Source organism: Nymphaea colorata, chromosome 6, assembly GCF_008831285.2.
Source record: "Nymphaea colorata isolate Beijing-Zhang1983 chromosome 6, ASM883128v2, whole genome shotgun sequence".
Classification (NCBI taxonomy): Eukaryota; Viridiplantae; Streptophyta; class Magnoliopsida; order Nymphaeales; family Nymphaeaceae; genus Nymphaea; species Nymphaea colorata.
Window position 1 is genome coordinate 3,915,879 of NC_045143.1, and position 27,636 is coordinate 3,943,514.

Sequence of the window (27,636 nt, forward strand, 5' to 3'; positions counted from 1 at the left end):
TTGACGACGCTAAACGCCGGCAATTGTTGGCATATATGGACGGTTAAAACCGTCGGGATATATATATATTTAGGTTTGCTTGAGAATAATGGCCCTTTGGAGATAATGATTATTGCTTGAAGGTTCTGATCCCGGCTGCTTGTAAATTTTGGATCTTATGCCTTCCATGATCCAGATCAGGTTTCAGATGTTCAGGTCCAAGTCTGAGTTTGGTGTCCAAACCGAAGAAGGAAGTACCAGATTAGGTGGGATCTGGTAAAAGTCGATCCAAACATATATTAGACCATGGATTGGTGGGTAAAAATCAACTTCTAGTTTGTAGTTTCACCTAATTTGATAAATTGGTCTATGGTTATTGGATTAGAACTAGTGAATGTTGAACCCAAACTCGATCTGTCGACATCCATATTGACTTCAAACAAAAGGCTGCCTGTGTTTTAAAGATAACCCTTTTGGCCTTTTCCCCTTTCGAATCAATCACAAAAAAGAAGGAAGGAGAAAAGAGACTAATGATCAATGACACTTTGTTCTTTTCAATTGTGCTTCGTAGTTGGTATCAGCTGACATACTTAGGAAAAAAAATCTCTTTCATGTTTCCTTTTCTTCTTGACTTATGTGAAAGGAAGCAAGATTCTTCATGAACTCTTAAGAGCAACATGGTTCTTGATGAGCGGCTGCGCAGATTTTGAGAGGCAAAGGAGAACTCGTATACCAATTTCTTTTTTACTTCTAATCTGAATCTGGCTACGATTAAGTCTGAATCCAGATGCGATTATGTAGATCCAGGTTGAGATTCAAAACTTTCCGGCCGAATTCATGGATATTAAAATTCTACAACAACTAAATGTTTGAAGTTACTTACTTTCTCTGTTGAAATCTGAGACTAATTAGTAACCATTGTCAAGTTATGAGTTGCACCATACTAAAGGCGTGCACAAGTGCAAGTGTTGATCATTGTAAATATGATACATGAAATCATGGATTTTGTATGCTGACCACCCAAATAAGTGTGCTTATGAACATATCCAAATTCAAATGCAATTAATATATGAACATCCGATCAATTGGATTTGGTAAGGGATACATTCAATTCAAATCCAATCAGTTGGTATCTCTATAGTTGGTTCAAGCAAGACTTTGATCTTGAGGAAGGCCAGGAGCTCACTATTTGAACTGGGTTTATCAGGATAAGGTGGATCTGCCAGGTCCCATTTTTCCTAACTTAAACTTGAACGAGCCTGGCCTAGCTCGAGCTTTTCTCACTTTTCTTTTCTCCTTCAATGACAAAGGCAACTACAAATTTTTGGAACTGCTGAACTGTGTTGGGGATAGGAGCGGAGCTAAGGTAGGGGCCGCATAGGCAGTGACCCTACCTTAATTTTTTTGAAAGAAATTTACATGTAAATTTTAGAAAATTTCACTTGTTTTATATAAAAATTTTAAAAAAATGATATTTCGGCCTTAGTCAAAGTTTAAAAACTTTAATTCGGCCCTTCTCATGAGAATTTTCTGGCTCCGCTCTTAGTTGGACACATTCAAGAATTCAATGAGATGGTTAGTTAGATTCTAACCTTGCAAAAAGGGCCACCGTATACGGCAGTTTGCACAGTCATGCACAAGATGTAGCGGATCTTTCGTCTCATTCTTATCATTGATCAATTCTAGTAGAATTCAGATATCTCTAGTTGAAGACATTCACAGATTTCCATGTCCAAAAGACACTCATATATATAACAAAACAAACTTTTGAAGATGTTAATGTGAAAACGAAGAAACATTCCATCGAACCTCTTTAAAAGCCCAGGATTTCACTTAAGAAGCAGAAACATATTTCAAAATATTTGAATTCAGTTCCGGTTCCATCAAAATGGGCCGTATATTTTTGTGTCCATTGCGTGGATACCGGAATCACACTTCCGGAAAACCCGTCCCACCACTTATTGAATGGACAGTTTTCTCATTAAGGATTCTTGTCAGGGAACTAAATCACATGCGCCTGTTTCCGCCTCTAAAGCTAGTCAAATTGGGCCGGCCGAAGCCTAGCATAAGACGGCGGTTGTCCATTTCAAACAGGACACTGAGCCGTGATTCTTGATTTTTGGCTCTTAGATGAAATAGAAGAAATAAGACAAGTTTGGCATTAGAGCACATCCAGTGAGACTACGATCAAGCAAATACAAGGGAAGCTGATTATTATTATTATTTTTGAGTTAAATTTATTCAGAAAAAAGTGCAGAAGTAGACTTCAGTTTGTTCAAAGTGTATATACCACGTACACCAAGTGACCATCGGCAATAATAGAAAAAATGCATACATCTTTGATATTATTAGAAATACACGCAAGTTCGTTTCATAGTCAACTGAACAAATTTATAAGATTATTAGAAGAAATGTACCTAACTTAGTTAACACAATTAGGGTGGAGGGCTTGGCTCTCAACCGGGCAGTATGATGAAATACTTCTCTTACTCATTCAGAAAAGAGAAAAATTCCACTATCGTTCGAGTGAGAACAGATGAAGCCTCCAATGCACATCATATAGTTCCACACCATTTGCATAAAGGCAGTTTGACACTCATGCGGTTCGAACTAATGACTGGGTGCCTATCAACCACTATTTTCTAGCCGTGTATAATATTTCTTCTCCATATCAACCACTATTATCTAGCCGTGTATAATATTTCTTCTCCAATTAAGCTCAAACTCATTTCTTATTTCAGGTTTTTTTTTTCTCTTGATTTAATGGCGTCCAAAGATTTTTTTGTGTTGATTTTTTAACCAGTATTATCTCGACATACTACATCAATCACTTTCATCACAAAAAGTATAGAAATGCTTAGCACCAAAACTTTATGAAAAGCTGTATTCTCTTTTCATTCCCCTCCACTTGCAATAATTAATTAATTTGTATGTTGCCATTCGGCCTTGCTAGGTTTGAAAGAGATTATGAATATTAATTGAGAAATGCGTAAAACTTGTTGATCACAATGGCCGAGAAGCATATGGGCAGGTGTCAGCTATTGCCTACGCCAATCCCATAAAAATTCTTTATTTTCATAACGAATGTCTTTGTTTGCTTTTTTACATGCATTAATACTCTAAAAATATGAGAGCTTTTAAATTAGTGCCTTTTGGCCAAAATTTTGACTCCATCAGGATGATCAAGATTGTAATTGGTACCAAATTATCAATGATTTTTATTTTGGACTTGAATTCGCCAAGGTTTTCAGCAGGATGGGTTTTGAATCTCTTTAAAAGAAAAAAAATAAAAACTTCATTTTCTTAAAAAAAAATACAAATATAAGTTAATTTAAGGCAACTTGTTGATCGGCCATTTAGTTTATTGGATTTAATATGATAGTATTGGAATCATTAACTCAATGTCCGGACCATTTAATGATGAAAAAGTGGGGAAATGCATACTGCTAACTACACGCTTTCCTTTGAGTTGGCATTTAAGAGCATCTAAAAATGCTTAATCGGCTTACTTATCATCTATCATATCAAACTTGAAAGATGCATCGAACTAACCTATATACTTTTGCAGGGAAGTTCAATGGAGGGACAAAATTTGAGTCAAGCATGGCTTCCTTAGTAGGGATGTCAATATATCCGATTTGAATCGGATATTCGACCGATCCGATCCAAAAAAACGGATATGGATAAAAATTTAATATCCGATTAAGAAATCGGATCGGATTCGGATTTAATAAATGACATCCGATCGGATTCGGATATACATGAATATCGGATCAGATTCAGTTTTAGACAAATATCCTCTATCTAATACTTGAAAAATGGCAAAATCCGGTTCAAAATTTGGATTCAGATATAAATATAAAAATCGGATTCGGATTGTAAAATCGGATTTTGGATTCGGATATGACTTTGCTTTATCCGAATTCAAATTCAAATCCGAATCCGAATATATGAATATCCGAAAAAACGGATATGGTTGAAGATGTATCCGATCCGATCCGTTGACATCCCTATTCCCTAGAGCACCATGGACCATGTACACAGGGTGTGACTTGTGAGGGCAAAATCATGTAGAAGTTAGGCTTCAAAGGCTTGGAATTCAACTTGTTTCTTGTTGTGTTCAGTAGCGGAGCTATCTGTGGGCTGGTGTAGGCCATTGCCCACGCCAACCAGCACCAGTACTTGAAAAATTTTTATTAAGAAAGGGTTGGATCTGGTTCAAACAGATGCGGTGCCCACGGCAAACTCACATTAATGCCCCATAGACGCCAAACCCACTAAGGTAAATGCAAGACCAATAAAGATTAACGAACCTAATCCGTCTGCACTCACAACTAAGCTAAAAACTAACTAAAACTCAAGCAAATGACTAGACGAAAGGAAAGAACAGAAGAAAACTAAGAAAGAGATTGCATTTCATTTCCTTTTTTTCAATTTTCCACTGTCTACTAAATGAAAGCCTTATAAAAATAAATTCAATTTTAGGAAACAAACATGATGAACGTCCCTTCTACTTGAACACGTCAGACAAGATTTGAACCTGAATGAGACTTGGACTTGCTATGCTGGTTAGGTGACTCAATCGAGGCACTAATTCAGGAGCCAATAGAGATCTCGGGCGACAATAATTGAAGTTCAGATCTTAATAATATTGGATCTTATTTATACTCCAGGGATTTAAGTCTGAACCACGATCCGAGACCCAAGTCTAAACCAACCGTTTATATATATGTCACTAACATTATGTTATTGAAACATATATTCTTATGTCATGTATTCAGAGAATTCAATACTTTTGTTCCAAGAAACATGATGCGGTTCTTCAGATTGTTCGTTTATCTAATAAGAATATAATACTCTCTTCGAACATGTGTTCCAAAAATACAATACTTTTAGTCAAACATCTTTAAGATTTTTTTTTTATTTGAAAACTTTAATCTAAGAATTTTCTTTTCTTTTTAGACTATGAACAGATATTTCGCAAGCAGGAGAACAAAATCCTTTGAGATTAGAACCTCGAAAAGTGGAACATTTCACGTGGGGGATAGTGATTATAATTAAAGGAGTGGCCAGTTGTTCACCTCGAAAGAAAGGTCCACCTTTAGAGATTCTTACCTTTTATTTATTTGTTTATTTTTGTTTGAATACCTTTCATTACATATAGGGTTCTATTCTTGTTCGCTTTCTCGCTTGTTTGAAACAAAAGCTGGTGGAGCCTACTTATTTCTTTGCATGCATCATTTTTCATCGAATATTTCTAAAACTTTATGAAGATCACGTGAAAGTATGACTCGTGAACACATTCTAAAAAAAATACTTTTTCATTGTATGTTAATCTAATTTGAATGAAGTTAAAATCCAGGATAAAAACAATTTTTTTTTTAAGTGCAAAGTCTTCTTTTGACCGGAATTGTTTTTATTCTGCTCGATGCCAGCCGTTTGCACCAACTTGACCGATTTTTCTGGTCCACTCGAGAAACTTAATTTTCATTAATTTTCTTGAGTTTTGGATCGAAGAAACTCATCGGGGCTAGATATTCTCCAGTTGATGGATCTAAAAATTGAATGGAAATTTTTTCCTAGGCAGATGCTTGGTGAGCAATTACCTCTTGAGAAAAAGAGAGATTCCTTCCTTTGGATGTAAACGGTTCCGATTTAGTCACGGCTCTATAGTCATTATCTAATTTGAATTGAACCTGAATTTCTTTACCTGACGTGCAGTACATTGGATCCATCAACACAAGCATAAGTTCTAGAGCACAAGAATGAGTTTTTTGTAGTTCTATAACGTATCCAAGTTTAAAATACAAAAAAATATGCTGAAATAAATTTTAAGAGTTGGGCTTGTTAAGAACGATGTGCTCTTACACTTTCAAGATTAAAAAACAGAAAATAAGCAAGCTAATAAAGGATGTAAGGATTTACATAATCGAAAAAGAAGAAGAGGCTGTTTGATAATAACAACAAACTGTTAGTGTTATTGTTTCATAAATCAGGTTTAAAAATTAAAATATATTCATGAAGTACTGTAACATAATGTTGAATTTTGAGTTAAGTTATTCACATTTAACTTCTATCATTCAGAAAAGACAAATGCACATGAGGTGCTAGCTCTCTTTATAAGAGTCTTCACAACACTCCAATGGCAGAGAATTATTTCGTGACCAACAATAGAGAGGTCAATGTATTTCAAGTTAGATTTTCTTTTCTTTTTTTTTACTATATTTGAGATTTATAGGAAACATAAGAGAAAGTTATCACATGAGAGAGAGAGAGAGAGAGAGAGAGAGAGACTCGGCGAAGAAACCAGAAGAGGGGAAGAAGAAGAAGAAGAGAGATGTCAAATATGGTTTGTAGAAAGGCGACGCTTCTCTTGATCATCCATCATCTCCTCGCTCTCTGTTCAGCAGACGTCGGCACTGCTGCTTCCTATGACCGCCCTTACGTCCGTAAGCTCTCCTTCTCTCTCTCACTTTCTCTCTCTCCCCTGCTGTACATCAAGGTGACGGAGTTTTTGCATGTTTATGGGCAGCAACGGCGTGCTACGGGTGGGACGTGTCGCAGATTCCGTCCGACAACATGTTCGCGGCGGCGAGCGAGCGGATCTGGGACAACGGTGCCGCCTGCGGCAGGACCTACCAAGTCAGGTGCCTCAGCGGCGAGGCACCCCCCAATCCTTGCAACTCCGGCGAGAACGTCAAGGTCACGGTCGTCGACCAAGCCCCTCCGGTGTCCACGCCGTCGAGCTCGGGCACCACCTTGGTCCTCACCGTCGACGCCTTCTTCGCCATCGCCGACTCCTCTGCCTCTCTCATCAACATCGAGTTCTTACAGTAATCACACCCTTTTCTCTCTCTCTCTCTCTCTCTAGTCAACTGTTGTTGAGGGTCAAAGCTTTTAATGCACTATAAATGACCACAGAGCCAACATAATTACTAACTGGAACATAATCTTTTAAACCTTTTTCTGTTTCTTTGTTTACATATGTTAAGCGATGGTAATCTAACCATTTTTTTTTTCATTTCACGGCTCCTAATATCTCTTTTGTGTCTTTCCCTAAGATTTCACAAGTTTACTTCAAACTTATTATGATTTAGAAGAAAAGATGTGATAATGACTATTTTAAGATTTAAACACAAGTTTCTTAACCGCTCAATGCACTACAATTCCTTGAAATTTAAAAGGTATTGCAACAACTATTGATTAATTTTTTAAAAAGGTTTTTGGGTTGAGAAATAAAATGGACCCACATTCCAGCCTTTGTCTCTTGCATGGAAGGAATCCAAGCATCATGATCAACCCTAGTCACGATAAAACGAGAAAAAGCGAGAATACGTGCCATCAATCATTTGTTCTCTACAAAAAGCGTGTGGAATTTACTCATCCCTTCACTTCCTTCAACTTAAAAAGAAAAAAACACTATATATTTATTGACTTCAAAAACTTAGTTGCAATGAAAGGTGGTCTGACCCTATTCTTTTTACTCATTATAATGGATGGTTTAGAGAAAAAAAAATTATCATTTAAGTATTAAATTGCACATTCTTCAACTTATTTTTCTTTTAATCATTATGATGAATCAGCCTCATACATAAACTGGATGATTTTAGATAACCATAGTCATCATTCTTTTTCTCTTAAGTGATTTTAGAAAGCTAGAATCATCTATAAATTTATGTTTTTCTCCTTCACCATTGAACTTTGTATAGGAATTTGTTTAAAGTTGTATAATGACTTAGACGGGTTTCACGGAGCATAACGTAGCTGGTTGAACTAGAGACCGATATAAAGATAGGTCTTTAGTTTAATTCTTGTATGTGTTATATTCTTGTGTCTTAATGTAGTAGGACGTGACATCTAAGTTGAAGGATGTACCTTTGTTATCGTTGACACCGACGCACAGGAAGAATGAAGGGCTTTCAGGCCTTGTTTCAAGCAGTGGGATGAACCTCTCGCTTACCTAAATGAGTTTCGCTCACCTAAATGAGTCTGCCCGTAAATGAATTTGAGTGATTTTAGAAAGCCAAGTTGAATTTGTTTAAAGTGGTTAGTTTAAAATTTTTCTTTTTTTTTTAAATTAATGCTCTCTTTATCCAATAAATTGAAAACAAACGCACACTCAAAAGGCACAGCTCTCTCTCTCTCTCTCTCTCTTTTGTTTATCTACACACACAAAAAACAAACATGGCCTCATCGCTCACGCTAGCTCATTCCCATTTACTAATCTTATGACGTGATGTGGTGGTGTAGGGTATGAGTCGAGATGTACAAGTTGGAAGACGGCAGGTTTTATGCGCGGAGAAACTTTTGGCCCACAGATCATTAGCCGTGGGTTTGCGGCCTCTTGTATCATATGTATTTGTATTCTCCCACCATTTCATAAGTAACAATAATGGTTTAATATTTTTCAAATGGGTTCTGATTTCCTTTTCTTTCAGCATCCTCACTGTTCCATTTTAAAAATATATAGGCTTTCCAATCTCTCTCTCCCTGTCGTATTTAAATATTTTAAACAAAAATGATAACTATAAAAAATAAAAGAAAAAAGGCAAATGACAAAGTGAACCATAGTTCAAGCTGGGTTAGTGCTTTTATAAGTGCCATAACACATACAATATATTTATAAATGAAAAACTTGGAACCCTTAACTTTTTCTTAAAAACCTAATGTTGAAGTTCTGAGCTAATAATAGATGACAAAAATGTTTAATCTCTCTGTTCTCTCTAGTTTTCAATCAATCACCAATTGAAAAAAAAAAACAAAAAAAAAAGGTAAAATGATTCCTTATAAGTCTAACTAATAACAAAGAGTCCAACACCTAATATATATTTTATGTTACCATTGTCAGATAGCTAAAAATAAAAATATATCATTAAAAAACTGCCAGCTATTACTATTAGTAATGGTTTATGATGCAATAGCTGTTCATGATGTATTTATCAATGATTCATAATATTTTTATTGACGAATACTTGATTTTTAGCAAACATACAGCACATCGAAGCACGTGTGTGTGAGGAAGACTTCATTTTAAAAAAGAAATGACTTGTGTGGCTTCATTTATGACCTTGGTGGCATTTAGTTTCATTAATGGTACTAGTGTTGTCATGAATTCTATGTGGAAGACCGTGTAATATTATGTTTGTGAAGATGGAGGTCGTCCGAGGCAATAAATGACTGGGTTTTAATTTCTTTTAGTTGCATGCACTCTGTTTCGGAAACCAGTGTTCGGGGTACGTGTGGGCATAATGTAGGCAATGTACATAAAAGGTATTTATTTTCGTATTGAAACTTCATATTAGCTTTTTTTTCATTTACATATGAATGCCTCTTAAAAATTTTAAATTATATAACTTATTTTCATATTAAAACTTCATAGCAGTATTTTTCATTTACATATAAATGCTTCTTAAAGCATTTTAAATTATATAACTAATGACCCTTGACTAAAATTTTCTAGCTCTGCCCCTACTCTTAACTCCAGTGACGCCGTATACAATTTATCGTGATGCCTTTCCTGTTGGATGATGAGGCAGAGGCAGTCCTTGTGCCAATGTTTGAAAGAAGGGAACACATAGGACGCGGCCAAGGATTTTCATGGTTGGAACACCAAAAAGTTGTTCCTTTGTATTTGTGTTAGCAAGACGTGTTTCGGATGCTTGTTGTTCGAACGAGCTTGGAGATTGAGTTTTTTATTTTTTTTCAAGGTGAGTAGTTGTTCTTCCACACCGTGAAAGTTGTAGCCCAACCCCTGCATTGCTCGCCTTTTGGGGTGCACAGAGCATGCTTCATAACATTTTATGATCCAAATAAATAGTGCATTGGGTGAACGACTACGATCATAGGTTTCATAACAAGGACCCCATGAACCCCACTGTGGCTGTTTTGCCTCAACCTTTTGTGTAAGTAGTAGTATATCCGACGTCATCGGTTCCAAACCCCACTGTGGCTGTTGCACTGATAGTGCTTGTAAGGTAGCCTCTAGGCCTACTTGAGTCGGTTCAGTGGTCATGGTAACTTGGCCGTCACCTTCTTCTTTGGGAAAAGTCAGGGACACGTTATTAAGGAGGCATGTCGACATTGGAGAGTGAAGAAGATTTCTCACGCGAGCCATGTTTTACAACAATATTGAAAAATTTGCCACATTGCATTAAACAAATGAAGGTTGAAATAATTTACAGTTAAAAAAGCCAGTTTAAATGTCCGTAATAAATGTTGGTGAAATCGGCACATAAGTGTCAAATTGGCTCATTTGCAAACAATAACAAACAGGCTACTAGGGTTAGGATTTGCTCCTTTCCTCATGATCCGAGAACGAACCTCGAACTCGAACCAAACAAAATTTGGAGGGAAATAGCGGCAGCAAGAGTTATTCAGCCAGTGGCAGCATTTTGGTCATTTCACAGAGTACGAAAGTCTTTGCAAGGCAGGCACTTTAGGCAACTGATGTGAGTTGAAAAACATCTTTTTTCCCTTGATGATCCACTTGAAAAAACCGCTCAAATGAATTCTTGATGATAATACATGCTTCCCCAGTCATAGAGAGGACTCTATAACACTGGTGATAGGTGTATAAGGGAGCATCTGCGGAAGCATGTATTATCATCAATAATTCATTTGAGTGGTTTTTTTAGGTGGATCATCAAGGGAAAAGAAAATACGTTTTTCGACTCACATCGGTTGCCTAAAGTGCGCACCTCGCGGAAACTTTCGTACTCTGTGATATGATCAAAATACCGCCACTGGCCGAACAACTCTTCCCGCCACTATTTCCCTCTAAATTTTGTTTGGTTCGAGTTTGACGGTTCGTTCTCGAATCATGAGGAAAGGAGGAAATCCTAACCCTAGTAGCCTGTCTGTTATTGTTTGTGAAGGAGCCAATTTGATAAATATGTGCCGATTTCACCAACACTTATTACAGACAATTAAACTGTCTTTTGTAACTGTGAATTATTTCAACCTTCATTTGAGTTTCCTCCGCACAAGTTGGCTGACGAGTGCAGCAAAATGAATGCGATGTTGCAAATTTGTGAATATTGTTGTACAACATGGCTCATGAGAGAAATCTTCTTCACTCCTCAATATGGACACTTCTCAAAGGTTGCTAGGGCGTGTGCACGTGTTCGTCCACGACACTCATTTGAAAAGAGCCACTGTTGCTGCTCAAAGTTGCGTAAATTTTTAATTCTTTCCTTTCGATACCAGGCATGCTGTAATTGGACAACCTGCAACTTCTTTTTTATTTATCTTTGTGAGGTTCTTTACGTTTCCACACTCTTCGACTGATCGCTCACCAGCAGTAGAAGAGTGTTTAAGTGCTGATATTGTGCATTCAAGTGCTTATCTCTTATTAAAATCGCTTTTCCAGCTACAGATTCCCTAGCAGAGTGAGGGAGACTGGTAGTTTTTCATCCACTAGTGAGGATAGTGATCAAGCTTTGCACAGGTGGGGATGTCGTCTGGTTCAGATGATTATAGTGATCTTAGTGAAGGGGAAATCGAAGAGTGAGTGGAAAAGCTATACAAGGAATTGAAGGAGAAGAATGTCATCTCTAATGTCTTCATTAGGTGCCCCTACAGCCTAGGGAGGATGAAACATGATTACAGATACAAGGATACAGCCTAGGGAGGATGAAACATGATTACAGATACAAGGATATTCTTCAGCATGCAACAAGAGTTAGGAACTCCAACAAGAGATTGAAGGAAACCGCGAGGCACGGGGCACTGACGAAGTTCTTGCAGTTGGATTTCGTAGAGAAGCTTGCACCTTCGGTTACACCTTCATTTCCAATATTTGTTCCATCATCCAATAGATTCAAAACCACAACTGCTGGCTTAGGGAGTGCAAACCCACTCTGAGTCTGAGTCTAGTAGCAGGTAAAATGGTGAAAGGTTCAACAACAACACTTTTTTTTCCTTCTAAAATCAACCAACCCTATCAATAAATTATGGTTGTGCTTTCTCCTAAAGACACCGTACTTGGTTCTTGATAAAATGGAGCAAATGGGAGCGGGCGGCTCTGAATTTTTATTTTTTAATCAGATACCATCTTCTTCCGCTTTGTGGTGCCTTATTTCAATGTTCTCATTGATCACCATGCTTAGCCTTATTTGCCATTTCAATCGTACAAGGTCTCTCTCTCTCTCTCTCTCTCTCTCTCTCTCTCTCTCTCTCTCTCTCTTTCTCTCTCTCTCTCTCTCTGTTGTGTGGATAGATATCAAGCTTTGTGTAGGAGGGGATGTCGTCTGGTTCAAATGATTACAGTGATCTTAGTGAGGGGGAAATCAAAGGGCAAGTGGAGAAGCTAACAAGAAAACCAAAACTGACCAATAAAATTGATGATCATGAAAATGATTGCAACAAACTTTAAAACTCAAACTGGGTTAAACAAGCTGAGGCAGAACACTCCCCACAAAGTATATACGAGGAGAACATCTACTTTGCAACCAAATCCAATAGCTATAGCGTTGCATATGCTCTTCCCCCCACCATTCACCCCTCTCAGCATATGTTATACTCGTGCACTTAACAAGGAAAAAAAAGAAAAACATTTGCAAATACAAAGTAATACGACTACCACTGAACTCTAAACAGTTTCATTTGCCATGGTGACTCTAGAAACCAGAGTATAAAATGATACCCAAAAGAAATCGTCCAGTTCTTCAAAGAACTGCAATGATGCAATTCAGAAAACAAGCAGTGCACAATATCTGAGAACAGGAATACCTCCGGTATCGATGATTACGATGCCCTTAGAAACTACTGGATGCACAACTCCTGGACCACTACTATAAAAAGGAAGAATAAAGTATAACCCGGTTTGAAGGTAATCGTCCGGTTGGATAGCCAGAGAGAGAGAGAGAGAGAGAGAGAGAGAGAGAGAGAGAGAGAGAGAGAGAGAGAGAGAGAGGTCATTGACTCTAAGTAGGACTGCGTGAAGAAAAATTTGAAGAGGTCTTGTAATGAAAGCATGAGATTTAATCTAGTTGTACACCACGGAAGGCCACCATTGGCCTTAAGGATCATATGGTATGACTTGATATTTATACCTTCTTTTTGCAATAATCTCTAGGCATGTCTTTAATTTTTTTTACAACTCTGGGTCGCTAAATTTCTTTGTTGATAGCGATGCAATTATTATTTTTGTTGGTTTCTTTATTTTTGTAGATTATCATTTCCTTACAGTCAATAATAATAACATTTCTTTTGTTAAGCAAAAATGTTAATTGCTTTATATAACATCAACATTATTAGATTTGATATTTATACTCTTAGTTTACAATAAGGTCAAGAAACTTGATTTTTTTTTTGCAAATTCAGGTGGATGACCACACTCGTTGATAACAATGTTATTATTATTTTTATTACATCTTTGCTTTTATAGATGTCATTCACTTATAAGTCACCACATTATCTTTAGCATTAATAATGTTTCTTTTATTGAGAAGATTTTTTTTATAACACTAAATCTCTCCATTTTCACCTTCAAGACATACTTGAAGAATCCAAGAGATCATATTTGATATTTTTAAATTCAAATATAGATATTTGATTACTAACAAGGATTTAAAATTATTTATTTAAAAAATTCAAAAATTGCAGCATATATTCATAATTGTTGATTTAAATTAGCCGGAGAACGATCAATTTATGGGAATAAAAATTCACACATGACATAAACCACTTTTTAAGGGAAACAACATATATAAAATTCACATACATATAAGAAACTAAAGGTTTTCTTTAAAAAAAAGCAATCAAAGAACAAGACACCACATAATGCACATCAAATATCCGGTCAGTTTGAGTAAAGAAGGTATTATTTTTAGTTTGGGTTTGCTCTTCACAAAGTAGTAAAACTTCAAATGGGTTTTAGCAATGCATATTACCAATACAATGCAAGGAACCATTAAAGGTTCATTTTGCCAAACCAATTGCAAAAAGTTCAATAAAAATTAAAGCAGTCAACAACCCACTGTCCCAAACCAATTTCCAAAATCCAAACCCAAACTCTGTCCATGTGTACAAGGGATGCCAACTTCTACACATGCATGATTCAATATTTTATACATATTTATCACCTAGTTCCTTTGGTTTACGTCTTTCATCTTCAGACACTCTGAGAGTGTGTTTGACAATTAACCTCATATTTTAATTCCAAAGCTGATCTCTTTTACGTGGGATGCATCCCACAATGGAAACAAACACTGGATTTTACTACTATGTGAAAAAGAGGATTTGTTTTCTAGGCATTTATCGCAAAAAACATGGGATTTAAGGTTGACTAGGATGAGATCTGTCCTTAGTTCTGCCCTTAAATTCATGAATCTGAGATTCCAGTGATCTCGAATCTGAGTTTACCATGCGCTCCATAAAGGACTTCACTTATTGTCAAACATAAATTTTTGTTCATCAGACAAACAACATGCAGATAAGTGCACATAAAGTAGAAACAATTGATCATTGATGTGACTAGCAACGCCTTCATGGAGGCTGTGTTGTAAAAATAAGGCGTCCCATCGAATTTGCCAATTCACATGGAGCAGCAAAAATAGTCTCCTATTTATTTTTAAAGAACAATTGAAAATATGCATACAAATAATTAAAAAATCTAAAACAGAACAAAAAAGAATCATAACACACTACTGTTAAGTGGGCTGATAAATTAAATTAAATCGGTCTGCTATCAATTTGCTTCGACTGCATTAATTCATGCGGAAATTCAATGAAACAAAATTTCCAATTGAAACAAATAATGATACCGTTCATTTCCATTTTTCCAGAAAAGCATACAATAGAACAGGCTTTGCTATCAACTTTTTCGATTTAACAGCTAAATATTTCAATTTCTCGTTCAACATAAATTCTATAAGTATGTTTACACCTAATCATGGTGCTTAACACTTTGACTTACTCAAAAACGATAACCGCAATTTCTTGGTATTCTGGTGGCTATTGGGAATGAGCACACGGAGCTCAAAACCACGGCGACGACAATGATGGCGTCAATCGATGGATGAACCCCGACTTCCGCAGTTACCATTCCCACATCAGTAGAACAGGAGAGAGAGAGACCTAATGTCGATGGCAAGCAACCGGCGGCCACGGTCTCCCTCGCAGGAACGGCTGGCTGCTGTCGGGAGTAACTGTGCGAGAGGGAGAGGGAGAGGAAAGGTCCAGGTGTGATGCGACTGAGAGACTTCTCGCCGTCTATATCAGTCAGGTTAAATCCTTCTCCTTCCGATCGGGGACGATACCGACGGATCATCGGACTTGCAATCCATGGATTTTAAATTTTACGTTTGTTAGCGTATGGATCAAACGACAGGCTAACAAACACGATTAAATAGGCTAGGCTTGTGCGGTTGTGCTCTGAGAGAGATTTGTCTGGTGAAATAAGAAAACATTTAAAAATATATTCCAGACAGGAGTCTGGCTGAGCCCAGTTTTGCTTACTGAAAAATAAGGGATAAAAACAAATAATATTGTCGCTTTATGTAGCAGTCTTGGTCACAAATTTTAAACGGCTAAAACGTCACTGTTATTATCATGTTAATTTGAATAACCCCATCATCGTTAATAGATTTTTTTAATACATTTTTGCTGTGTCCCCATTGATATCTGGTGAAGTTTTTTCAAGTATGCTTGTAGACGTGGCCACTGGCCATGTTGCATTTGTCACTACGTAGGCCCATTATACGCATGGAAATGATTCTCCCATGTCCAAATCTGGCAACATATTTTATTAGCAAGAAGCGAGAAGAAAAAAGAGCTTGAAAATAAACGAAGTGCGATGGATCAAGCAAATGTAAAGATGCCTTGAGCTTAATTACTAATCCATATGCAGTTTCGTAGTTGACTATGAACCCGTTCTTGATATAAAGATCTGATCGAATTACAAATAAAAGTTGATTTTTTGTTTAAAAATAGAGTTTGAGATGCAAATCCAATTATATAGAATCTAGTTAATCGAATTCAGTAAAAACTGAATGGGGCCAGAGTCTGAACGGAACTTAACAAGGCCAATTTCCTTTCTATGATGATGAAAGACAATTTCCGGATATGGATGACATGTTTTTGGATGATGGAACACAAAATAAAGTTCTCAGTTTGGTAGTTTTACGAGCAACACCGTAACAGCTTAAGGGACTGTTTGGCAGCAGAGACACTTTCCACGTATCTCACGAACTTGCACCAAAAGTTGGGGTATATACATGAGAGATTAGTTTTAGCGTTCTATGAATCTGTCTAATTTTTTTGGCAGATTCATGAGACATTCCATAATGCCTCTGATGTCAAACACCCTCTAAAGGTACATCTTAATTCAACTTTGATGGAGGGACAATCTCTTACTGCCAAAACCCGCCTTCTCTCGACAACTTTGTTTGAGTTTAAAAACAGCAGCAAGTTTACAATATGAGTAGAGTCTGAAACTCATGCTTTTAGCAAGCATGAGCCATGCATGCAAACCACACGCAAAAGAGCTCATTTAGGTGGTGCTTGATCAGAGCAAGTAATATATATTATATAGTCCTCAACAAGGGACAATGTGTTATGAGCCCAAATGACTAAAATGACCCTTCTAGTTGAATGAAAAACTTTTCCCTAATAAGGGCAAAAATGAAACTTTGAATTTTTGTGCTTCATAAGTAGGACCTTCCATAGACAAAAAACTTTTGTGCTTCCTTCTAAAGATTTTCCTGAACAAAGGAAAATTAATTGATGAGATCATAAAATTTCAAGATAATGCAACAAGTTTCCTATGAAAGGTAAACTAATTGATGAGATTATGAAATTTCAAGATACTGAAACAAACTTCAAGTTCAAAATGGCAAGAAAATAATGACTAGGACTTTTACGAGTTTCCCTCTTTCCCTAATTCACGAGTCCTTTACATTGTCGACCTTTTAGCAGTTAGAAGTCCCGAATAGGACTTTTAGGTGGCGTTTGAATCACACTCTCAGGAAACTTGATTTTTTAAATCAAGTTTTGTGAATATCTAAACAAAAAGACTACTTTTAAAAACCTAGTTTGAATGTTTGGGTGACGACAAAAATACTTGAGGGAGATGAAATTCAGTTTTGTCAGAACAACTTGAGGATAAAAAGGTGAGTGCACTTCAAATGGTGTTGTGGGGGCAAGTATAAAAACCAAGGCATTCAATGCCACATAAAAGCCCAAGCATGACCCCAAAACTTTAGCGGAGAGTCGTGCCAAAGCACATCCTTTAATTTGACTTATCTGACACAGAGAAATGCTTGTTTAATTTGCTGGAGGAGTTTCAAAGCTAAACATGGAAAGGAAGAAATCTTACATTAATCAAGCATGACAAAACAGTGTAATCGAGTTCATCCCTGTATGCATCCATCAAGATGAGCAAAGAGGACAAGGACTGCTTGCTAGCTCTACACAGAGCATATGAGTCATCCAAGATACCTGAGAGAGCACAGACAATTGATGTCATAAGGAGACATATAGCTGTACAAGTGCGCAAATATCCCTCTTATTTACCAAATCGGTCTGTTGCAGTTAGGCACTTTGCCTCTGCTGCAATTCTAAGCATACTGGAAAGCTCATCATCGTACTTCACCCTGTAAAAGCCAGTTTGCTCAATGTTAACCTTCAACCAAGAGCTTCGCATAAAAACCTCAACATAAGATAAATATTATATGCAACTTCGTTTGCTGGAATTGTGGTTCAAAATCCATACATATGGGTTATAAGATGTTTCCTTCAATTTTTATAAACTTGCAAAAATTTAAGGCTACCATGTGTACTCTTCACAATAACAGAAAAACACAAAGGAAACAACATGAAACAAGAAAAAGTCAGGATGTTCACTTATTACCCCTGTTCCACATCCTTTGAACTAGTCTGTGCAGCATCTGAACCATCACCAATATCCAAAAGGGCAGGAGGAGGCTTTTTCTGCTCAGGGTGAACGGCAATTCCTGAAGCAATTGCATCATGTCAGTGGGAGGTGAACCGTTGCACTCCACAACTCAAAGACGGGAGAAAACTGAAAAAGGGGGGACAAAAAGAGAGAAGGAAGAGGAGAAAAAACAGTGTTTCATGTTGGATCCCCTAATAAGCATTTTAACGAACAGTTAATCCATAGAAGCTGCACATAAATCTGTAACATGTAAAACTTTAACCAAATGTAAATGGAAAAAGCCGGTGCACAGACAACCGGAAGTCCTTTGGCTTGCGTGGCATGTGTGAAATTTAAAATATCAAAACCTGTTGGCTGTAGTTACCAAGAAGAATCAAGAAAGAAGTAAAACATGATTAAGCTAAGACAGTAAGATGCTATCTAATTCGCACATTAATTCCACAGACGGTTAACACTTGACTCTCATTTCTCGCATAAAGTCCAGAAATGAAGGAAACCAAATTGAGGGAAAGGAAAATAAAAAGGTCGACATATGGAATAACCTTCTTCGAGAGAAGCCTTAGTCTGCTGCAATACATATGTAACCTCTTTCAGCCGCATCCCAGATGATTCCAAATCCTTGTTCTTTAAATCTATCTGTTGTTTAAGCCCATCTACAAGGATATTTTTCTTCCGTTTCTCCTCATCTTCGAGCTCAGTAACAGTTCTGAGTTCACCATGCTTCCGCAGATGCTCCCTTATACACCTATCAGTACTGTTGTAGTCATCCTCACGAGCCATCCACCCATACATGCTTGATCCATGCCCTCGGAATTCAACCCATTCTTTTTTCCCGTGATGATCCACCTGAAAAGACCGCTCAAATGAATTCGCACTGTGATACCCACTCCACAACCTGTTAAATTCTATAATGGCCGTCCCCCGAAAGCCGTTATAATCCCACAACGGATAAACTCTTATGGGATTGAACCAAGCAAACTCTTCTTTCAATCTGGATGCAGTAGCAAAGTGTTTACCATCCTTCCCCCTGGCCTGGATATTCACAACGATTCCCATCCAAGGCCAAACAAAACGCTCCTCCTGAGCATCCTTTTTGAAACGTTTGGATGGTGGAGCAGATCTTGGAAATGAATGTGTAACCGAAGGTGCAGACTTCTCTATGAAATCCAACTGCAAGAACTTCGCCAATGCTCGATGCTTCACGGTTTCCTTCAATCTCTTGTTCGAGTTTCCAACTCCAGTTGCATGCTGAAGAAGATCCTTGTATTTGTAATCTTGTTTCTTCTTCCCAAGGCAGTAGGGGCACCTAAGGAAGCCATCAGAGCTCCCGGTGAAGACATTCTTCTCCCTCAATGCCTTATATAGCTTCTCCGCTCGTTCTTCGATTTCCCCCTCACTAAAATCACTGTAATCATCGGAGTCAGACGACATCCCTCCTATGCAAAGCAGATCACCTAACAAGAAAACCAAAGGTAACCAATAAAATTGATGATCATGATTTACAAATTACAACAAATTTTAAAAACCAAACTACGGAAAACAAGTCCACTTAACAGTATTGAGCTTTATGATTATTTTGATATGTTTCAGATATTTTAACTATTTGTACGTATATTGTCAATTGTTCCTGTCTTTCTCACTTGTCCTTTCAAAGATATTTTGGGCACCTGAATAACAATTTAGCTATGTTTACAATTTAATCTCAACCATCTAACATCATTGGAATTAGCTGCTCAGCCTACCAAGTATGGTTTATGTGGGTCCGGTAGCTACTTGTTTTCTCTCTCTCACAATATCTACATATATATATACATATATATATATATATATATATATATATATATATATATATATATATATATATGCAACTTCATTACCGAGACTTGTTAAACAATAAAGCTCATTACATCCCTTAGAACAAAAAAAATTACAGAAGGTACACGGCAGTGGAAATGCCACCAATCAATTTGCGAGACAGAAATCTCGGAGACAGAAACTAATGAAATGCATAAAGGCTTTCCAGAATTTTGGCATAAATCACATGTTTCTCAATGAGAGTCACGATATACTTGACAGTTGACACATTATGACCTCAAACCAGCAGCAACTTCAATCAACAATTGACTTTTCAATAGTAACCCAAACTTTATAAGTTGACACATGGCACAAAAGGTTCTAAAACAGAGATAAAGAAATAAAATAAAAGGCCATCAGAGGGAGTCTGCTGGCCCCTTCTTCGTTATTTTCATGTCCAAGTTGGGCATATTGAAGCTTAAGGTAATGAGTTAGGCTGATTTTTATTAAACATTCCAGTAACATGGCCTTGTACAAGTTCTTTTCTTTGTTTTCTGTTTCACCAACCATCATATTAGAGAATGATAGGAGTAAACTCAGAGATGAGACGATATAGAAGAAAACGTGGATAGAAGGAGAGAAAGAATGAGTAACCTCAGAGATGCGCGGTGCCTTCAAGCGGTGACAGATGCTGGTGGCGTCTGGGATAAGATGTTTTTAGACAATCTCGAAGACAGAAACTAATGAAATGCATGAAGGCTTTCCAGAATTTTGGCATAAATCACATGTTTCTCAATCAGAGTCACGATATACTTGACAGTTGATACCTTATGACCTCAAACCAGTAGCAACTTCAATCAACAATTGGCTTTTCAATAGTAACCCAAACTTTGTAAGTTGACACATGGCACAAAAGGTTCTAAAACAGAGATAAAGAAATAAAATAAAAGGCCATCAGAGGGAGTCTGCTGGCCCCTTCTTAGTTATTTTCATGTCCAAGTTGGGCATATTGAAGCTTAAGGTAATGAGTTAGGCTGATTTTTATTAAACATTCCAGCAACATGGCCTTGTACAGGTTCTTTTTCTTGTTTTTTGTTTCACCAACCATCATATTAGAGAATGATAGGAGTAAACTCAGAGATGAGTTGATATAGAAGAAAACGTGGATAGAACGAGAGAAAGAATGAGTAACCTCAGAGATGCGCGGTGCCTTCAAGCGGTGACAGATGCTGGTGGCATCTGGGATAAGATGTTTTTCGACAATCTGGGAGACAGAAACTAATGAAATGCATAAAGGCTTTCCAGAATTTTGGCATAAATCACATGTTTCTCAATGAGAGTCACGATATACTTGACAGTTGACACATTATGACCTCAAACCAGCAGCAACTTCAATCAACAATTGACTTTTCAATAGTAACCCAAACTTTATAAGTTGACACATGGCACAAAAGGTTCTAAAACAGAGATAAAGAAATAAATAAAAGGCCATCAGAGGGAGTCTGCTCGCCCCTTCTTCGTTATTTTCATGTCCAAGTTGGGCACATTGAAGCTTAAGGTAATGAGTTAGGCTGATTTTTATTAAACATTCCAGCAACATGGCCTTGTACAGGTTCTTTTTCTTGTTTTTTGTTTCACCAACCATCATATTAGAGAATGATAGGAGTAAACTCAGAGATGAGTTGATATAGAAGAAAACGTGGATAGAACGAGAGAAAGAATGAGTAACCTCGGAGATGCGCGGTGCCTTCAAGCGGTGACAGATGCTGGTGGCGTCTGGGATAAGATGTTTTTCGACAATCTGGGAGACAGAAACTAATGAAATGCATGAAGGCTTTCCAGAATTTTGGCATAAATCACTTGTTTCTCAATCAGAGTCACGATATACTTGACAGTTGACACATTATGACCTCAAACCAGCAGCAACTTCAATCAACAATTGACTTTTCAATAGTAACCCAAACTTTATAAGTTGACACATGGCACAAAAGGTTCTAAAACAGAGATAAAGAAATAAAATAAAAGGCCATCAGAGGGAGTCTGCTGGCCCCTTTTCGTTATTTTCATGTCCAAGTTGGGCATATTGAAGCTTAAGGTAATGAGTTAGGCTGATTTTTATTAAACATTCCAGTAACATGGCCTTGTACAAGTTCTTTTCCTTGTTTTCTGTTTCACCAACCGTCACATTAGAGAATGATAGGAGTAAACTCAGAGATGAGTCGATATAGAAGAAAACGTGGATAGAACGAGAGAAAGAATGAGTAACCTCAGAGATGCGCGGTGCCTTCAAGCGGTGACAGATGCTGGTGGCGTCTGGGATAAGATGTTTTTCGACAATCTGGGAGACAGAAACTAATGAAATGCATGAAGGCTTTCCAGAATTTTGGCATAAATCACATGTTTCTCAATCAGAGTCACGATATACTTGACAGTTGATACCTTATGACCTCAAACCAGCAGCAACTTCAATCAACAATTGGCTTTTCAATAGTAACCCAAACTTTATTAGTTGACACATGGCACAAAAGGTTCTAAGACAGAGATAAAGAAATAAAATAAAAGGCCATCAGAGGGAGTCTGCTGGCCCCTTCTTCGTTATTTTCATGTCCAAGTTGGGCATATTGAAGCTTAAGGTAATGAGTTAGGCTGATTTTTATTAAACATTCCAGTAACATGGCCTTGTACAAGTTCTTTTCCTTGTTTTCTGTTTCACCAACCATCATATTAGAGAATGATAGGAGTAAACTCAGAGATGAGTCGATATAGAAGAAAACGTGGATAGAAGGAGAGAAAGAATGAGTAACCTCAGAGATGCGCGGTGCCTTCAAGCGGTGACAGATGCTGGTGGCGTCTGGGATAAGATGTTTTTCGACAATCTGGGAGACAGAAACTAATGAAATGCATGAAGGCTTTCCAGAATTTTGGCATAAATCACATGTTTCTCAATCAGAGTCACGATATACTTGACAGTTGATACATTATGACCTCAAACCAGCAGCAACTTCAATCAACAATTGGCTTTTCAATAGTAACCCAAACTTTATTAGTTGACACATGGCACAAAAGGTTCTAAAACAGAGATAAAGAAATAAAATAAAAGGCCATCAGAGGGAGTCTGCTGGCCCCTTCTTCGTTATTTTCATGTCCAAGTTGGGCATATTGAAGCTTAAGGTAATGAGTTAGGCTGATTTTTATTAAACATTCCAGTAACATGGCCTTGTACAAGTTCTTTTCCTTGTTTTCTGTTTCAGCAACCATCATATTAGAGAATGATAGGAGTAAACTCAGAGATGAGTCGATATAGAAGAAAACGTGGATAGAACGAGAGAAAGAATGAGTAACCTCAGAGATGCGCGGTGACAGATGCTGGTGGCCTCTGGGACGATCGGGCTGCAGTTGTCCGGCAAGGAGAAAACGACAGCACGAGAAATCGAGGGTGAGAGTCAGCGAGAGGACAGAAAGAAATAAGAGAGGTTTGAGGGAGATTTGACCTGTCACCGGCGCTGCGAGTGGCCGTCGGCAGAAAAGGTTTGGGTTGAAGCTGCTGCCGATGAAGTTCTGGTCTCTTTCTATAATCAAAGCCTTGTGATTTTTTTTTTTGTTCATTCTAAATGTTTCGACCCTTAGTGCTAAATTCAGAAAACATCTCAATGGATCAACAACTGGCTTTTATTATTGGATAATTGTTCAACAACTTTGAAACTCTAATTAATGGTGAGACTTCAACTCTCAAATGCGCCATTGAAGTGAAAGTCATTGTCAGATATTGCAGTTTTGATTAATGAATGTCTTTCTCTTTATTGTCGAGCACTTAACTAATTACAGAAAGTTTCTTGAGGAAGTGCCTGCTGAGCTCTTTAGCAAAGGATGCCCATTTTCAGAAAGTTTCTTGAGGAAGAGCCTGATATTTTCTCTCGATATTTTTCTGAATTTAGCACTAAGGGTCGAAACATTTCGAATGAAGAAAAAAACTTAAATCATATGGACAGGTTGCAACCGTGTGAAGCGGTAGAGGGAGAGAGAATCAAGGAGCAATGGTGCCGTCCAGCGTGGAATGTAATCAATGTATATTATTTTATCATTTCAACTTTAAAAATCTTATTTTCAATCAATTTGCCAATTTTAGATCTTGCATCCAAATAATTTGACCACATAGTGAGCTGTCTTCAAATTTTATTATTATGTTAATCATGCTTAAAATTATTCTGTGAAGAGATAGAGAAACTTAATTTATGTACATATAAAATAATATAATTTTCATTAGTCACTAAAAGTCTGTGCTTGTTTATTTGGTAAGAACCAACTTAGTTATAACATTCAAAGTAACTGAAGCAATATCGCACAGGGTAGTCCTGCGGTTAGGCAGACGTCTACTGAATGAACTAATGATAATTACAACAATAAGAGTCTGATATTTTCTCCCGATATTTTTAAAATGGGCATCCTTTGCTAAAGAGCTCAGCAGGCACTTCCTCAAGAAACTTTCTGTAATTAGTTAAGTGCTCGACAATAAAGAGAAAGACATTCATTAATCAAAACTGCAATATCTGACAATGACTTTCACTTCAATTGCGCATTTGAGAGTTGAAGTCTCGCCATTAATTAGAGTTTCAAAGTAGTTGAACAATTATCCAATAATAAAAAGCCAGTTGTTGATCCATTGAGATGTTTTCTGAATTTAGCACTAAGGGTCGAAACATTTCGAATGAACAAAAAAAAAAATCACAAGGCTTTGATTATAGAAAGAGACCAGAACTTCACCTGACCATATGTTCTGAAACATCCTGGCTGTATAACAGGAAGAGTTATACAGCTAGTGGCGGCATTTTGGTCATTTCACAGAGTACAAAAGTTTCCGCAAGGCGCGCCCTTTAGGCAACCAATGTGAGTCGAAAAACGTCTTTTCTTTTCCCTTGATGATCCACCTGAGAAAAAACCGCTCAAGTGAGTTCTTGATGATAATACATGCTTCGGCAGTCATAGAGAGAACTCTATAATATAATACATGCTCCCTTCTACACCTATCACGGTATTATAAGGTAGCATGTTTTATAGAGCATGTACTATTTTCCTCCAAATTTTGTTTGGTTGGACTTCGATGGTTCGTTCTCGGATCATGAGGAAAGGGGGAAATCCTAACCCTAGTAGGCCTGTTTGTTATTGTTTGCGAAGGAGCCAATTTGATACTTATGTGCCGATTTCACCAACACTTATTACGGACGGACATTTATACTGGCTTTTGTAACTGTAAATTATTTCAACATTCATTTGTGCTTCCTCTGCACAAGTTGGCTGACCAGTGCAGCACAAAATAAATGCGATGTCACAAATTTGTCAATATTGTTGTACAACATGGCTCGCGAGAGAAATCTTCTTCACTCCTCAATATGGACACTTCTCAAAGGTTTCTAGGGCATGAGCACGTGTCCGGCCAGGACACTCATTTGTAAGAGCCACTCTTGCTGCTCAAAGTTGCGTAAATGTTTAATTCTTTCCTTTGGATACCAGGCATGTTGTAGTTGGACAACCTGTAACCTCTTTTTTTTTTAATCTAAGTGAGGTTCTTTACGTTTCCACCCTCTTCTATTGATCGCTCACCAGCAGTAGAAGAGTGTTTAAGTGCTGATATTGTGCATTCAAGTGCTACTCTCTTATTAAAATCACTTTTCCAGGTAGAGATTCCCCAGCAGAGTGAGGGAGACTGGTAGTTTTTCATCCGCTAGTGAGGATAGAGATCAAGCTTTGCGTAGGTGGGGATGTCGTTTGGTTCAAATGATTACAATGATCTTAGTGAGGGGGAAATCAAAGAGCAAGTGGAGAAGCTAACAAGAAAACCAAAACTGACCAATAAAATTGATTATCATGAAAATAATTTACAACCAACTTTAAAACTCAAACTGAGGAAAACAAGCCGAGGCGGAACACTCTCCACAAAAGTATATATGGGGAGAACATCTATTGTGCAACCAAATCCAATAGCTACAGCGTCGCATATGCTCCTCCCCCCCACCATTCACCCCTCTCAGCATATGTTATACTCACAAAGAAAAAGAAAGACTACCGCTAAACTCTAAACAGTTTCATTTGCCATGGTGACTCTAGAAACCAGAGTATAAAATGATACCCAAAAGAAATCGTCCAGTTCTTCAAAGAACTGCAATGATGCAATTCAGAAAATAAGCCGTGCACAATATCTGAGAATAGGAATACCTCCGGTATCGATGATTACGATGCCCTTAAAAACTACTGGATGCACAACTCCTGGACCGCTACTATAAAAAGGAAGAAGAAAGTATAACCCGGTTTGAAGGTAATCGTCCGGTTAGATAGCCAAAGAGAGAGAGAGAGAGAGAGAGAGGTCCTTGACTCTAAGTAGGACTGCGTGAAAAAAAGTTTGGAGAGGTCTTGTAATGAAAGCATGAGATTGAATGTGGTTGTCCACCACGGAAGGCCACCATTGGCCTTAAGGATCATATGATATGAATTGATATTTATACTCTCTTTTTGCAATAATCTCTAGGCATGTCTTTAATTTTTTTTACAACTCTGGGTTGCCAAATTTCTTTGTTGATAGCGATGCAATTATTATTTTTGTTGGTTTCTTTATTTTTGTAGATATCATTTCCTTACAGTCAATAATAATAACATTTCTTTTGTTAAGCAAAAATGTTAATTGGTTTATGTAAGATCAACATTATTAGATTTGATATTTATACTCTTAGTTTACAATAAGGTCAAGAAACTTGATTTTTTTTGCAAATTCATGTAGATGACCACACTCATTGATAACAATCTTATTATTATTTTTATTACATCTTTGCTTTTATAGATGTCCTTCTTTTATAAGTCACCACATTATCTTTAACAATAATAATGTTTCTTTTATTAAGAAAATTTTTTTTATAACACTAAATCTCTCCATTTTCACCTTCAGGACATACCTGAAAAATCCAAGAGATCATATTTGATGGTTTAAAATTTAAATATAGATATTTGATTATTAAAAAAGATTTAAAATTATTTATTTAATCGAGAATTGCATCATATATTCATGATTGTTGATTTAAATCAGCCAGAGAACGATCAATTTATGGGAATATAAATTTACATACGGCATAAATCTCTATTTTAAGGAAAACAACATATATAAAATTCACATACATATTAGAAACTAAAGGTTTTCTTTCAAAAGAGTAATCAAAGAACAAGACGCCACAGAATGCACATCAAATGTTCGACCAATTTGAGTAAAGAAGGTATTATTTTACTTTGGGTTTGCTCTTCACAAAATAGTCAATGTTCAAATGAGTTTCAGCAATGCATATTACCGATACAATGCAGAGAACCTTTAACAACAATGCATATTACCAACACAATGAAAGACCCATTAAAGGTTCATTTTGCCAAAACAATTACAAAAAGTTCAATGAAAATTAAAGCGGCCAACAGCCCACTGCCTCAAGCCAAGCCCAAAATCTGTCCAAGTGTACAAGGGATGCCAACCTCCACACATGCATGACTCGATATTTTATACATATTTATCACCTAGTTCCTTTGGTTCACATTTTTCATCTTGAGACATTAAGAGTGCGTTTGAAAATTACACTAGATTTCAATTCCAAAGCTGATCCCTTTTAAGTGGGATGCATCCAATAGTGGAAACAAACTCTGGATTTTACTACTATGTGAAAAAAGAGGATTTGTTTCCCATGCACTTATTGCAAAAAACATGGGATTAGAGGTTGAATGGGATGAGATCTATCCTTAGATTCATGAATATGAGATTCTAGTGATCTGGAACCCGAGTTTACCAAATTCTCCATAAAGGACTTCACTTATGATTGATGTGACTAGCAACGCCTTCTTGGAGGCTGTGTTATAAAAACAAGGCTGAAGTTCTGAACTAATAATAGATGACAAAAATGTTTAATCTCTTTTTCTTTTTAGTTTTCAATCAATCACCAATT

General features: G+C 37.1%; 3 protein-coding genes across 6 annotated transcripts in view; 1 reads left to right on the plus strand and 2 right to left on the minus strand.

The window, feature by feature from the left end:
• Nucleotides 1-23,408, minus strand: part of LOC116255729 (protein INVOLVED IN DE NOVO 2-like) — a 95,191-nt gene extending 71,783 nt beyond the window's left edge. For both annotated transcript variants that reach the window (XM_031631676.2, XM_031631673.2), the window contains exon 1: nt 23,161-23,408. The gene's annotated coding sequence lies outside the window, so the exon portion shown is untranslated. The remainder of the gene's footprint in view (nt 1-23,160) is intronic.
• On the plus strand, nt 6,136-12,049 carry LOC116255734 (EG45-like domain containing protein). Of its 3 annotated transcripts, none has more exons than XM_031631684.2 (3): nt 6,136-6,424; nt 6,512-6,812; nt 11,348-12,049. In XM_031631684.2, the coding sequence occupies exons 2-3, from the start codon at nt 6,559-6,561 to the stop codon at nt 11,511-11,513; spliced, it is 420 nt and encodes a 139-aa protein (XP_031487544.1). In that variant the 5' UTR covers nt 6,136-6,424; nt 6,512-6,558; the 3' UTR covers nt 11,514-12,049. The 3 variants fall into 3 exon arrangements, with proteins under 3 accessions (XP_031487544.1, XP_031487541.1, XP_031487542.1); XM_031631681.2 differs by having other exon boundaries at nt 6,140-6,428; nt 11,348-12,019; XM_031631682.2 differs by lacking the exon at nt 11,348-12,049 and adding an exon at nt 8,230-8,391 and having other exon boundaries at nt 6,147-6,428.
• Nucleotides 11,643-19,306, minus strand: LOC116255915 (protein INVOLVED IN DE NOVO 2-like). Its single transcript, XM_031631999.1, has 5 exons — nt 18,418-19,306; nt 17,831-17,933; nt 17,494-17,573; nt 17,297-17,418; nt 11,643-11,849 (listed from the first exon to the last, which is right to left on the minus strand). The coding sequence occupies exons 1-5, from the start codon at nt 19,304-19,306 to the stop codon at nt 11,643-11,645; spliced, it is 1,401 nt and encodes a 466-aa protein (XP_031487859.1).
• Nucleotides 23,409-27,636: the final 4,228 nt, after the last annotated feature.